A 14,823-nucleotide genomic window follows, 5' to 3' on the forward strand; every position below is an offset into this window, starting at 1 on the left:
TAGAGCGGAGTGAGGCGAGAAAGAGCGGGGAGGCTTTGGGGGGACACAGAGGAGGGCGAGAGGGGACAGCGCCGTGGGTTCTGGAAGGCTGCAGGCCCTGAGGAGCCCGCCTCCGTCTTCCTCAGCAGAGGAAAAGGGACCAGAGAGAGTCCGCAGTTTGCTGGAGGTCACCAGGAGCGTCTTGTTGACCCCACAGCTCGAGTTTTTGTGGGCAAGAAATTGGTTTGAGATTAAAAAAACAAAACAAAACACTTAGGTGCTCCAAGGAGTGAGAGGCGAAACTGTTTTTTATTTTTATCTTTTTATTTGTTATTTATTTTTGGCTGTGCTGGGTCTCTGCTGAGGCATGTGGACTCTCTAATTGTGCTGTATGGGCTCAGAGGCCCCACGGCATCATGCAGGATCTCAGCTCCCCAGCCAGGGATTGAACTTGTGTCCCCTGCATTGGAAGGCAGACTTTTAACCACTGGACCACCAGGGAAATCCCTGAAACAGTTTTTTAAATTACGTTAATGTTTGAATAGGTAAAGATACACGTGGTATGAAATTCAAAAGATAACAAAAGGGGAAATGGTTCTGTTCCCTGTTACCTGATTCTTGGATATTTTTTCTGGAGGAAGTCTAGCAGACAGAAGCACAGAGGCAGATAAACTCTTTTTTTAATTTCACACAGCAAGTAGCACACCAAACACACCATACTTTGGTTGCTTTTCCCCACTAAATCCATGCCCATGCCCACGCATATAGAGCCGTCTTGTTCTTTTTAATGACTATATAGTATTCTACTGTTTGGGTAAACTGTGGTAGATTCACATCCTGAGAGACCTCATTCATTCAAAACACTGCAGGAAACATTTACGTACAATTTAAAAGATAATTATAAAGCGCACACGTATGTAACCACCATCCAGGTCAAGAAATAAAACACTGTCAGCACTCCAGAAGCTTCCCCCAAATGTCCTGCCTCTCTCTAGAAGGAAGACTATCCTAACTTTTCCAGTAATGATTTCCCTGTTTTCTTTACAGCTTTCCCACTCAAGTAAACATCTCTAACAATACAGTTTTTACCTTAACAGGTTTTAATCTTTATATGAAGAGAATCATGGTGTAAACATTCTTGTTGCACGTAGCTGCTGTCCATTTTCATTGCGTATAGCCTTCCATTGTTGCAAAAAGCTATTTAACCAGTCTCTTACTGATGGATATTCAGGTCATTTCCAGTCTTCTGCTATTACAAATAATACTGCAATAGGCAAAATTTGCTCATTTACGCACACGCAAGTATACGTCTAGGATAAATGCCCCAAAGTTGAAATACTGGGTCAAAGAGTAGTGCTTTTTTTTTTTTTGCAGGAAAGCTAGAGAGGAGTGTCTCCTGGAATAGTTGGGGGACGATGTGAGTGAAAGTTCATTTCCAGGACTGGCGGGATTGCAGTGCTGGCTCCAGGCGGCAGTCCTCACGCCTTTGCCTCTGCTTGTTTCTAAAAACACCCTTCATCTGTAAAGAACAAAACCCATGTTTCTGCCTTACACGAAAACCATGTAGGAGAAAGGCCTGCTTCTGCAGAAGCACATGCTCAAAGGGAGAGACACTACAATGTTACAAAGTCTTTCTCTGTATTTAATTTTCCAAGTCTAATCTTGACAGTTAAGAGACTTGACAGTGCCAAGAAAATCACCACAACCAAGTACAGGCTTGAGTCAAAAACCTTTGTGCACCTCCCTGCAGACACTAATAAATAGTATCAGGAATTACCTAAAATAGAAACAAAAACTCCTTCAATTGTAAGTAATATTGAAAACGCCACAGCTTTCCATCTTAACTCATTGGAAAAGAGACCAGAGAGTTATTTAGATGCTATCAATGCAGGTGCCCAGATAGTTCTTTAATTTTTAAATTTTCATTTTTATTTTTTTTATTGAAGTACACAGAAATTTTTGACTTACCTCTTTTGAAGTCAAAAGAGACATTTTTTTTCAGTTGATATATAAGTGATGTATATAACATTTTATTAGTTTTAGCCTGTGTGCTGCATGCATTTTTAACTCTTAAGTAAATAGGTAGATAAACATGGGCTTCCCAGGTGGCTTAGCAGTAAAGAATCTGCCTGCCAATGCAGGAGACACAGGTTTGATCCCTGAGTTGGGAAGATCCCCGGGAGGAGGAAGGGGCAACCCACTCCAGTATTCTTGCCTGGGAAATCCCATGGACAGAGGAGCCTGGCAGGCTACAGTCCACGGGGTTCTCAAAAGAGCCGGACACGACTGAGCGATTAAACAACGAGACGCATGTAGAGATACTGTCGCATTGTCTCGAGTGAAGGTTCCCCCCACTTATCCTCCCACCAGCAGCCAGTGAGATTGCTGTTCCCACCCTCGCTGGACAAGCGGGCGGCCATGCAGGGCTGGGCCCTGCAGAGAGGGCCAGGCGGTCAGGCAGGCCTGGGTGGTGGGGCGCTGGGTGGCCTTTGCCTGCACTGGGCTGGGCGACTGCTGGGGTAGGCTGGGTGCTATTGCAATCACAAGGCAGGCAGGCAACAGGAAACACGGGGCCCACGTCCTCGACGCTGAGCGCACATGGGGGAGTGTCGTGGCCCCTTCTCTCGCAGGCCCCTCAACCTCAGCCCCAAAGAGCTCCAGACGCCCTCCACCCTTGCGAGCGACTGGTCCCGACGGGACGCGACGGGGCGCATGGGAGGACTCAGGCCTCGCACAGCGAGCTGGGAAAGGTGACCAGAAAGAGCTGAGCCCGTGTACAGAAATGGCCGTCTTGCAACTTCCTCTCATGGTTGAGACACTGGGAGGGCTCCCTGGGCCCCTCCAAGCTCTGAGCTCCGGTCCGAGCGCCGGGCTGGCTCTGGAGTGTGTTAGGACATCTTACAAATATTTGCTCAGGGCCTCCAAGGGTCAGGCGACCAGACAGGCAAAGGCCCCTGTCCTCCGGGGGCTGATTCTGGAGCAGGCGGGGTTGGTGGGGGTGCAGGGGACACACGGAGCAGGGAGGAGGAGGCAAGCGCAATAGGAAAGGGGATTGCCCAGTTTAGGGCTGCAGCAGTGCGGGGGAGGGGGGCGCATTTGCAGTGTGAAGGGGAGCAGGGCAGGCCTCGTGGAGAAATGGAGCATGGGGTCACTGAACCACCCCTGGGAACAAATGGACGAACCAGCCAAGCAGACACCTGGGAGAAGAGCTCCAGGCGGGGGGACCAGCAAGGGGCCAGTGTGAGCAGAGCCAGGGTGGGAGGGGGTGGCGGACGCTGAGGAACATTGCGCATCGTGTGGAATACGGTCCTGACTCCGGGAGAATAGGAGCACCACCGCAAAGTTCACTTTCTCTTTCAGATCTGAAGTTGGGGCTCTTATCATCCCCCCTGGGACAGTGGAGGAAACTGAGGCTCAGAAGGGGGTCCATGACTCAGCCAATCGAGAGACAGGCGAGGCTTAAACCAGGTCTACTGGAGACCCGGGTGGTACCCAGGGCAGGTGCCCATGAAGTGCCAGGGGCCGGGACCAAGCAGACCAGCACCACTGGCTGAGGCCCTCATCGCCCGGCACTAACTCGCCCCACCTCCCATGACCCTGTGAATCTAGTACCAGTACCGTTTTACAGACAAGGGTCACGGGGTTCAGCTGGCAAGGGGGCTGCCCAAGGACACACAGCTGGCCCAGGGGGCGTGTGCGGGTGGCCCTGGGGCATGTGCTTCCGCGGCTGCCTCCATCTCGAGTTTCTCCTGTGGGTGCTTTCCTACCTAAAAGTGCTCCTTAGCTCTGGCTTGTTCACAGGCTGAAGTCCAAAGCTCTGAGTCCTGTGCCGGAGTCCGCCGCCCCCCTCCAACACCCTGGCCAGCCTTTCCCACCCTCCCCCACCCCAAGTGGACCAGCCCTGCCCCCACCTCCAGCCCAAAGACACTACTCAACATTCCCAGAACCTCTTTCTCAATCTCCCACGGCCTTTGCTCACAGTCCCACCCCCTTTTACACTCGAAGGCCTCCTCCATCTTTTTTTTTTTCTCCTCCATCTTTTGAGGGCTCCCCTTGTCCAGGCTAAGACGCTCCCTTCCCAGGTCACACCTCCATCTTTCCCCCCGCCCTGCTGAGTCTCTCCTGGCACTCTGCACCAGCTCCTGCCCACCTCCCCACTCCCTCCCACACTCCCACCGGGTCCCTGGCCCCAGGGGCTAAGCAGCAGACATCTTCAGAGTGGCCCAATCTCCCATGCCCTGAATCTCAGCTCTCCCCCCACAACCCCCCTCCACACCCTTGTCTCCTGTTGACCAGGCCTTTCAGACGGGGAGCTCACCTCCTGGCCACATCACTCAGCCTCCGGCACCTCAAACCCACCGCCACCCACAGCGACTTCCTCCTGCTCACCACGGGCAGCACCCGCCCTGCTCGCTCAGTGAGGACAGGAGCCACTCCCCCCCACTCTGCAAGGCCCCCCCCTCTTCTGTGGAGCCCCCGACACCATCCTCTCCTATCTAGGCACCCCTGGATCCTTCCCTACCACTGACTGTGTAGCCCCTTCCCCTCCCCGAAGCTCAGAGGCCTCGATTCTGTAGAGGTGCCAACAAGACTCAGCTGCAGCATGGTCCAGAGGGCAGAAAGAGACAATCTGTGTGAGCCTCTCCCTTGTATACAGTAGGCTTTCAATTAGTGCGCGCTTCCCTCACTGGCCTCCACAATGCTGAGTGACCCTCGTGGAGGTTAGAGTATGGCTCTAGAGACCTTGATTTCAAATCCTATCCCTGCCCTGTGTTTGCCGCGTGGCTGGGGACAAGTCACTTCTCAGAGCCTCGGTATTGTCATCTGTAAAATGGGGGCAACAGCAGGATACACCCCAGGGGGCTAAGAGAATTAGAGACCACACTGGATATGTTTCTATCTGATGCGCACACCCAGCCTCCCTCTGGAGGAGGAAGGCTCGGCCCTGTCTCCAAGGGCTCAGGATCTCTGCGGCCCTCAGTTCCTTGGAAGCTCCCGCCCCCTGGCCTTCCAAAGACTCCTTGGAAAAGCTGAGCAATGTGAGGAGCCAAGAAGCTGTCGGACGAGAGCCTTGAGAGAGCAGCCTCTCGCCCTCCTTTGCCCTGCCTGCCCTTCTCTGCTCCTCCCTGCCTGAGCAACCAGCTCTCGGGAGAAGACTGAGGAGCCCCAGGTCTGGAGTAGGGATGCTGTGGTAGGAAGAGGCTAATCAATACCAAGCTCCTGTCATGGGCCAGTGCGCTAGACATTTACAACAAAGCGCCGGCACAGGGATCGATTTTAATAGATGAGAAATGGGCCTCAGAGCCAACCCTTATACCGCTTCAGGACGGAAAGCAGAAAGAGCCAGAATCAGGGTCGGACCAGGCTTATCTTACTCCACAGTCTGTGCTCTCAGCCCAAAGCTGCCCCAGCGTGTGTGCTGGGAGCCAGCAGGACAGGGGCCTCTGTGCCCGGTGCGTGAGTGGGAGGGTGCTGAGGGGGCCGGTGAGTGAGGCGCTGACTTGATTTCCAGGCTGTGGGATTCCAGGCTAGTCTGAAGCTAGGGGTCCCTGGGCAAGCGCGAGGGGCAAGGAGTAGACAGGCCTGGACCCGGAAGGAGTTAAATGCATAAGGGGCCTGGGTGAATCAGAGGCTCCGCAGGCTGAGATGGAAATTCCCTGTGCATGGCGTGTGGTCACCCAGAAAAGGGAAACGGTGCTTTTCGGAGCAGAGGACGGCGGGGGCTCCAACCCGGGAGCAGATGCCTGCCTGGGTGGGGCTGGCGAGGGCGTCGTGACCAAGGAGGCCTGGCTTCCGGGTGGGAAGAAGGAGGCAAGGAGCCATGAAGCCAGGCCAGGCCTGGTCATTCTGTGGTGTGTCCATGGGCCTTGACAGATGAATAGGAGTTCACCGGGCCCAGAGGAAGAAAGGGCACTTGACTCGAACTGTGGGAAGCACTAGAGCCCAGGCCCAGGGGTGGGACTCAGCATGGAGAGCCCGTCTCCCCGGGCTTTTGTTGGGGACCTCTTTCCCATCCCACCCGAGGGGCCCCTCCTTGCCCCGGAACCACCCATCGCCTTCTCCTGGGTCTCCCAGCCTCAGTCTCCCTTCCAGAGTCCTCGCATCTTGTCACCCATCTGCCTCCCGCACAGGACTGTGGGCAGGCACCATGTCCTGGCTCCAGAGACAGCTTCTGCCTGCTGTGTTTGAGCACTGACAATCCACGGAAGAGGATTCTGACGTTCAGAGAAGTTAGGCGAAATGCAGCCCGCTGGCTGGGGTTGAGGGGGATGCGGGAGCCAGGGCTCTGCTTCAGCTGGGACTTGGTGGGACGCATGGAGTGGGGCAGGCAGAGCCTTCTCCTGGGGCCGTGGAGGGGGACCTGGGCCGCTGACGACCAGGTCTGGCAGCTCCAGGGTCCAAGGCCTGCGTCTCCCTCAAGCTTCGGGACAGCCTGGCTTCCTGCCTTGTCCCCGGGGCTGGGAAACTTGTGTCCTCCCTGGGAAGGAGATGGGCGGATGAGATGGAGCCAGGGCCAGTCAGATGGACAGACAAGGGGACTGGGTGTCGGGAAACCCTGACTCCCGGTCCAGACACTTGCCCACTGCGTAGCCTGGGACACGCGCCTTGCCCTCTGCGTCCCAGCATCCATTTCTGATGGAGACGGTGGGACAGGCTCTATCTGAGGATGAAAAGAACCGATCCGCTCTGCGCCATCGTGAGAGAGCTTGTTCATGATTTGAAACGAGTGTTCCTTGTGCTGTCTTCTGTCTCTTCCTAGAACAATCCCCCGCTGCAGCGCCAGTCCTGCCTGTGGTTCCCAAGCAGCGTGAGCCGTGGTCTCAGGCCCAGCATCCATCTGTCCCAGCTCAACTCTGCCCCGCAAGAGGGCCTGTGACCCACACCAGCCGGATGAGGGGGCTGAAGCCCATCTCACAGACAGTAGATGGCTGGGGCTTCCCACCCAGAAACAAGCCCCCTGGAAGGCCCCGGGTGCCCCCAGGCCCACTGCAGTGCCCCAGATTCCTTGCCCCCACCATGCCCCCCGGAAAAGGTCAAGGAGCTGCTGGAGCGGCTACCCTTGGGCAGGGCCGAGCAGCGTCATGGCGGCCATCAGGGCTGGAGCTTTTCCAGTCACGAAGGGGAACTGAGAACTGTGGGAATGTGCTTTGGGCAGGCCAGAGTGGGCCGGGCCCTGGTGGGAGGGGGCTGCTCCAAGAAGCCCAGGCTCATGGGGTCCTGGGTGGGGGTGAGGAGTTGAAGGGGACCCCCCCCACCTCCAACCAAGAGGCTGAAGGGCCGGGGACGGGGTGTGTGGGGGTCACTGTGAGGTCCTGGCAGGTTGTCCAGAGAGAGCTGGCCGGGGCAGTGGGAGGTTGGGGAGCTGTGTGGGGAAGGAAAGAGGAAGCCGTGTGGAGCGGGGGAGGGGGCCGCGGGGGATGGAGTGGGGGCCGGGGGGCCTGGAGCCACTCTGGCCGCAGCCACTTCGCTTCTCCCGGTTTCGGTTTGTAAATAGCTGCTGGCTCCGTGCGGGCGGGATGGGTCCTGCCCCTTCTGTGGCCCGTGTCCAGGCAGGTCCAGGTCTGAGCTGCACAGGCTCCCGCCCTGGGTTTGAGGACCCCCCACCGTGGGCATCGAGGCTGGCCCGGCCTTTGGCCTTGATGGGCAGGTTCTGGCGGGCCCAGTTCTGGGCAGCCCCAACCTGTGGTCACTGAGGTAATACAGCTGGGATAGAACTTGATGACTTGGCCAACACTGGGCTTATTTATAACTGGGCCTCCGTGGGCAGAAGAGCAGCTGCGGAGCCGCCAACTCAGCACTTGGGCTGACCCCAGGCACCAAGGCAGGGGACGCGATGGCAGCGGCCAGGCCAGCCTCCCAGCCCCTCAGGCTGAGCACCAGGGTCTTGGGATCCTGGAGGCCTCTCTGGCTGGAACCAGTCCTTGGCCGTCCGCGATGGACAGGCCTTGAGACTGAGGAGAAGCCACTCAGGAAGTGGGCCCCTCAGAACCTCCTGGGCCGAGTGAGGTGGCTGAACTCAGTCAGTGGACCGGTCAATTCCCCCAGGGGCACCCAGGCCTCGGCCTTCCTGCAAAGAAATTCTTCCTCTAGACGTCAGATGCTGTCAGCAATCTCCACAAGCAGCCAAGTCATCTGCCCTCCCCTTCTTGCAAGAGCAGCTTGAAAACAAAACAAAACACATTCGGGGAAAAGGCAATGCCAAGTTCCCGACGCCTGGCCCTGGTGGTGGAACCTCCAGGCACCTGATGCCTGGAGAAGGCTCTGGGCCCTCCCGAGGCCCACGTGTCACGCCACACAGGCACCCACCTCCTTGCCAGACAGACGAGAAGGGCTGGCCCTGCCCCTAGCCCTACTCGTCTTTCTCCTGAGAAAGAATGTGAGGGCATACCAGACCCTTTCCTAACATTTGTAGGAATACAGAGGATCCGGAGATCTTTCTCCCGCTCGGAATCCTTCCGAGTCAACCTTGTCTGCCACCATTCTCGGTCTGTCCCATCCACAGCCTGTCTCCCTAACCTGGTGCTGGCCTTTCCCGGCCTCCACACCTCAATTGGAAGTCTGGTTCCCCCAGCAGCTGTGCTCTCCCCTGCCCCTGTCTCTCCAAATCCCTCTCTGTCCAGGCCTATGCCAAGCCCCACCTTGGAGGGTCCCAGTCTCAGGGCCCATCTTGTCCTCAAAGCTGAGGCTCTTGGGATGGAAAATATCAAGGAAGGTCAGAATTGGGCCTGAAATGCGTGAGGGATTTTAGACTCTGAGTACCATGATCACCTCACGTGAAAGAGGAAAACCAAGGCCTGGGGTGGGTCAGGGATGGCCAGAGGCACTCAGAGAACAAAGGACAGAGCTGGGACCAGAGCTCCGGTCCCTGGACCTCGGACCCTCTGGACCACCTGCTCGGCCTCGGGCAGCCCTGCCTGGCCCCTTCCTCTTGGCAGAAGCTGTTGGGGATGGGAGGCATGGGGGCCCTGGGGTTGGGGGATAACTCGGGCCATCTACTGCCCGGGTCGGGGCCTGGGGTGCGGGCCCACTCAGGCCCCTCTGGGCAGGGTCGGCGCGCCGCCCTGCCTGGAGCCACCCCGGCTGCAGCTGCCCCTGTTTCCACATCGGCAGCAGCAAGTCCGGCGCCTGAGAAAACAGGAAGCGCCCAGTCACCACAGGAAGCGTGTGTGCGCAGCCTCCCCGCCCCCGGGCCATTGCAAAATGCCAACAGCCCGGTTACCACAGGCACCACACCGCGGCAGCCGGGACGCTCCGCCGCCAGGTCCGCCCCGGGGGCCGGGCCGTCGGACTTCAGCCCTCACCTGCCTGGCCCCGGCCTCGGCCGATGTCCAACGGGGGCAGGGGGGCGGCCTCGAGGAGCCGGAGGCCTGGGCTTCGGGCCTCCCGCCTTCCTCTGGGTGCTCAGCCCCATCCCCCAGAGGCGGCTGAACCAGGCCCCCTCTGGCCATCGAGAAATCAGAATATGGGGTCAGGGGTCACAGAGAAGCCGCCTCTCCGGCCTAAGGGTTAGCGCGGGAGGACTATTTGATGGCCTTCGACCCGACCGGGCTCCATCCGCCAGCCTCCCCAGGCCGCGGCCTCAGAGCCGCCACCCCCACAGCCCCTGGGAGCTGTCTGCCGTCAACTCCACGGCTGCCACACCCTCTCGCCCGGCCCCAGCCCTTCCCGACCGAGACTGAGCCCGCCCCTGGGGTCCTGCCCCCGGGCCAGCCTTGGGGGGGCCGGGAGCGGGGGTGGGAGTCGGGGCCTCTCCTCGTCCGCCCTACCTGCCCCGACTCACCTCTCCTTTACGGCTCCCGGCGCCGGGGCTCACCCTTTGGAAGGAGATGGGAGTCCCGCAGGGCCTGCACTGCTCCAGCCCCGCGGACAGCAAGGAAAAGAGAAGAGAGCAGAGCATTTCATGGCTATAATAAATCAAAGGGGGAAGTCGGAGCAGGAGAAATAAGAAACTTCCCTACCCTGGGCACAGGGACCTGCCAGGCGGCAGCCCCCGGCACCCCACGGCTTTCCCTCCTCCTCCCTGCATCCCTGGCGGGGGGGTGGGGGGCCGGATAGGGTATCTTTTCCCCTAGGCCGAGGTACCCCACCTGCCCGGAGGTCCCCTGGGAACCCTGAAGGCCCAGGCTCAGCACTGGGCCTCAGTTTCCTCCAAATGGGCACGGGGAGATTCAACAAGGCTGTTCCTCTGAGGAGGCAAGGGCTTAGACTGCCCTACATAGACAGCTGAAGATGGGTAGGGACCCTCTGGACAAGGACCCTCAGGGCGTGAAGGGGTGGGGGCGGGGTGGGGGGGTGAAGCATCTGAGAAGTCCCAGTGGGATGGCTGGGCTGGGCTGGACAAACGTCTGTGAAAGGAGACGGGAGAGTCAAAGCAAGAGGCCAAGAGGCAGGAGCACGGAGTGGAGGTGGGGAGAGCCCTAGACTGTGACAACAGGCAGGACTGTGACCTCAACTCTGTCCCTGCACTTTCTCAAACCAGACCAGGGGCCCAGGGCCTGGGGTCCACAGGGCAGGCCCCAGATACACGCAGTCACTCAAGACATCACGTCTTCTGGAGTGTCCACGCAGGTAGAAAATGAGAGTAGAAACTGATCTTTTTAAAATTGTGCGTGGGGTGGGGGAGCCCACCTTTTTAACAGGATACAAATCTGTATGAATTTTTAAGACAAGAAGAAGGAATTTCAGAAATACGTTGGCTAGTTTTGGCCCTGTTGTGAGCGACGCCTCCAGCTTCCCCCGCTGTTGGGGTATCTTTACTGGAACCCTCCTGAGAAGGCAGGCTCACTCCCCTTTACTCCAGGGGTCTCTGCTCTCACTCAGAGCAAATGCTTTGGGCCCCACCTGGGCTCCCAGCCCCCAGGGTCTCCCCGCAATATCTCCTGAACAGCTGGCAGCCTAGAGCTCGGAGTCCTAGGAGACAGCAGCAGGGCCCAGGATCCCTCTGCGCCTCTGAGATCACGCTGCTTCACTCACAACCTCGTCGGGCAGATAAGATAAGAAAGTGGCTGTGACTGTTGGAGAGTCCGGGCTGCAGAGCCAGACAGATTGGGGAGCCTGCAGTGTGTGACCCTAGGCAAGTGATCTCGCCTCTTGGAGCCTTGGTTTCCCCACTGGGGAAAGGCCTCACTTGAAAGCCGGTAATGTAGGACAAAGGAGATCATGGTCTGGGGCCTCACGGTGACCGTGTGGCCAGCAGCGCACAGCGACCGCCTCCTCCCAGAAGCCCCCACTTCCTCCCTCCTTTCCCTTTCACCTGCCTGAGAACCTCTGCTCCCTGCTCTTCTCTGCACGCCCAGGGCCCCTGACCTCCCTCTGACCTGTCCTGATCTGGGAGAGTACCGGAGCTGGGGTTCCCAGCCCTACCCCAAGGCACTACATCTGTGAGGCGAGGTCCTTGGACGCTCAACTCTTGCCCTGGCAGGACTCCCCACATCTACTCACACACTTCCTGCCCTCCCAAGATACCACCTTTCATCCCCAGACAGCCACACGGTTTGAACAACGGGTAGGGTTCACCAGGCACTCTGTGCACACCACATCTTGTAATTCTTGCAGTTGGAAGTATTCTTATCCCCATTTCACAGATGAGGAAACTGAGGCTCAGAGAGGAAGAAGGATTGGTGTGAGGTCAGCTGGCTAGAGAGGGGCAGCTCTGAGCTGAGAACTCAGTTCTCTCATCAATTAACCCAGGAGAAATCCTAAGCAAACCGTGAGGTGAAGCAGCACCTCTTTGTTTGGAAGACTTTGAGTCCTTTGGGACGTCACTGTTGCCCAGGCTCATGTGTGCGCCCATGCGAAGTAGCTTCAGTTCAGTTCAGTTGTTCAGTCGTGTCCGACTCTTTGCCACCCCCTGAACTATAGCACACCAGGCTCCTCTGTCCATGGGATTCTCCAGGCAAGAGTACTGGAGTGGGTTGCCATGCCTTTCTCCAGGAGATTTTCCAGACCCAAGGAAAGAACCCATGTCTTTCACATCTGCTGCACTGGCAGGCAGGTTCTTGGTTCACAGTCATGGCCTATTCCCAGTTCCCCGGCTCTGTCTCCATCCCCAGAGTCTCCTGCTTCTCCTGGTTCAGGCTGCAGTATGCCAGAGTTAGAAAAATTCCAGCCTCAGGTGACCATAAGATCAGAGATTATAAAATCCAGAAAGGTGAGCAGCCTCCTGAATCAAATGCTCCCCTGGCTCCCTGCCCTACGCATGCGCGCCTCGTAGTGGATGGAGCAGGCCCAAGGGGGCAGTGTTCCCCAGTGGTTAGAACCAGGGCCTTGCTGCCACACATTCATGGGGTCTAAATCTCAATTTTACAACCAGAGACACACCACTCCACCCCCCACTGCATAAGTGACAACCCTAATATGGAGAGAAAGATGCCTCTCCTGACCTGGAGATTTCACAGAAGGGAAATTTGCTTCTAAAGGCCAAAGGCTCAGCCCTTCTTCATGCATGGCCTCATTTAAGCCTTGTTACAGCTCTGACGAGTAGGTACTATTATTACTCCCATTTTACAGATGAAGAAACCAAGGCAAAGGAGTCTTCCCAAGGTCACATGGTCCTGCAGAGACTTGAACCTCAGGCCCATGTGACTCCAAGTCAGATGCACTTACCCTGCCCTAGACAGGTCCCCCTTCCTTTTTTTCCTAGGAATTTTCCCTACCACTGCCAGCCCACAAGTCAGAGGCCCTGAGTGGCAAAGTAAACCTCGACTGGCTGGGACTGAAGGGCTGGGCCCTGCCCAGCTGTGGTGCAGTCCCCAAATGCCTGACTGCTCTCACTCTTGGGCTGGGCTGGGCTGGTGGAGGGCCGCCTAAGCATGCAAGGGGTGCGCCCAGCTGCAGCGGGGACTCCTCTAGGCTCAAGCTGTCCTTCCTTGGGCCAACCCTGCAACTATATTGGTGTCCGACCTGCTCCTATAGGAGGGGTGTAAAGTCCTTCCCCGGAGGGTCTGCAGGGTGGGGCCAGGAAACCAAGAAGCTGGACTTGTGCTTCTTGCTTGCTTGGACCCCTTTCAAGGCCAGGGGAGAGGCCTCAGCAAATTTGTATTTGTGATTTTGTAATCTTTTTCTTAAAGAGGGCCCCCAGAGTGTACAAGCATACCCAAACCTAGCTCTGTCCCCGGGGTTGGCGGCAATACAAAGAGCTCCATTCCGCTCCCCACTTGTTTCCTGACGGCCAGCTCTGTGACTTAAGGCAGGCCCCTCAAATCCTCATCTACACAGTGGGGATCAAGCCTGGAGAGTCAGCAAGAACAGGCAGGGCCATGCGAGGAACTCAGGGTACCCCTTCTTTACAAAAGGGCCCAGATCTACAAAGGGATTTCACCAGCCTGCGCCTGTCCCATCCCCAACGGCCCTGGGGTGGGTAACTGGAGCTCCTACCCCCATTTTCCAACGGAGATGACTGAAGTTTGGAACGGAACGTGCAGGCTGGAGCCCCATCCCCCACGGCTGCAGGGGGGTGCTGACTATGGCTCCGGGGAGTTGGGACCGGAGGGTGCGGGGGCGGGCTGGGCGGAGGCTGGGGGGAGGAGGCGGCGTCCCGCACTGTCTCACCGCAGGACCGACCTCGGCCCTTATCTGCTCGGGCAGCTTCCGCCCCCCGCCCAGCCCCCGCCGCAGGCCTGGCCCGCGCCTCCGCCTCCCGAGGGCCCGGCCCGGGGCGCCCCTCCCCCGCGGCCGCCCGCCCCCAGGGAGTGCCCGGGCTGCTGCCCAGCGGAGCAGAGAGGGGCCCGGCCCCCAGGTGAGCAGCCGGAAGTGATAAACAACTCCTGGGAGGGGGCATCATCGCGAGGAGGCCCTCCCTGGGGCAGCACATCCACCCCCACCCCGACGGGGGCTCCCCATCCGGGCCCCCTCGACCAAATACGGGAGGGCTACCGAGGTCCCTTAACGCCCCAGGGAGCAGGAGAGGCAGTGGCGTTGGTCTGCAAGGTGTTCTGAGGGACAGGAGCCCACCACACACACACCACACACGCGCCCGCGTGCACACACGCACGCACGCACACTCGCATCCCTGGCACAGGTGTGGGAGGGAAGAGAGACGTGGAGACACCTTAGAGAAAGTGAAATGCAAGCCACAAACTGGAGGAGACGTCTGCCTGTCTGCCAGGTCCAACTCGTGAAGGATAAACATCAAAAATACATAAAGGACTGTTGCAAATCCATGGAGAAAAAAATAAAACAAACAACAAAAAACAACCCTCGTCATGCAACAGAAAAACAGATATAAGACATGAACTGGCCTTTTTACAAAAGAAACACTTTTGTCCAATCAACATCTAAGGGATGCTCAAGCTCATTGGCAATGAGAGAAATGCAAATAAAGACCACAATAAGATGCTATTTTACACCATGTGAAGGGCAAAAATGAACGAGACTGACAGCACCAAACGTTGGAGAAGAGGTGGGGCCACGGGATCTCCAGTGCATTAGTCAGAGTGCAACTCCAGACAACCTCTGGGGAAAACAATCTGGCCTTATCTTGTAAAGCCCAGCAGATCCCCCTCCAGGCTAAAATCAAGAGAAACTTTGGCATGTGCTCCAAGAGACGGGGAACATTCAAAGCCGCACTGTCCTGAATAGCAAAAATCTAGGAAATATCCCAAATGCCCATTGACAAAGAGAATGGGTACATTACAGAGGACTCATTCACACAGTGGCACATGGCTCAGCAGTGCAAGAAAACAAGCTTCTCCCAATATTGTGAATCAATCTTAGTACCCATGAAACTGTTAATTGCTCAGTCCTGTCCGACGCTTTGTGACCCCATAGCCTGCCAGGCTCCTCTGTCCGTGGAATTCTCCAGGCAAGAATACTAGGGTAGGTAGCCATTCCCTTCTCCAGGGG

The 14,823-nt window shown here is 57.4% G+C and overlaps 1 protein-coding gene across 1 annotated transcript in view; it reads right to left on the reverse strand.

Annotated features, from left to right (window-relative positions):
* The window catches only part of SPI1 (Spi-1 proto-oncogene), a 29,458-nt gene extending 19,581 nt beyond the window's left edge, over window positions 1-9,877 (reverse strand). Inside the window, exon 1 of the mRNA XM_086341582.1 lies at window positions 9,761-9,877. Coding sequence (XP_086197708.1) covers window positions 9,761-9,877 — 117 coding nt within the window. The remainder of the gene's footprint in view (window positions 1-9,760) is intronic.
* Window positions 9,878-14,823: the final 4,946 nt, after the last annotated feature.

This window comes from Bos grunniens, chromosome 15 (assembly GCF_055505025.1).
Source record: "Bos grunniens cultivar Pamir isolate PY7600 chromosome 15, Bosgru_T2T1.0, whole genome shotgun sequence".
NCBI classification, from domain to species: Eukaryota; Metazoa; Chordata; class Mammalia; order Artiodactyla; family Bovidae; genus Bos; species Bos grunniens.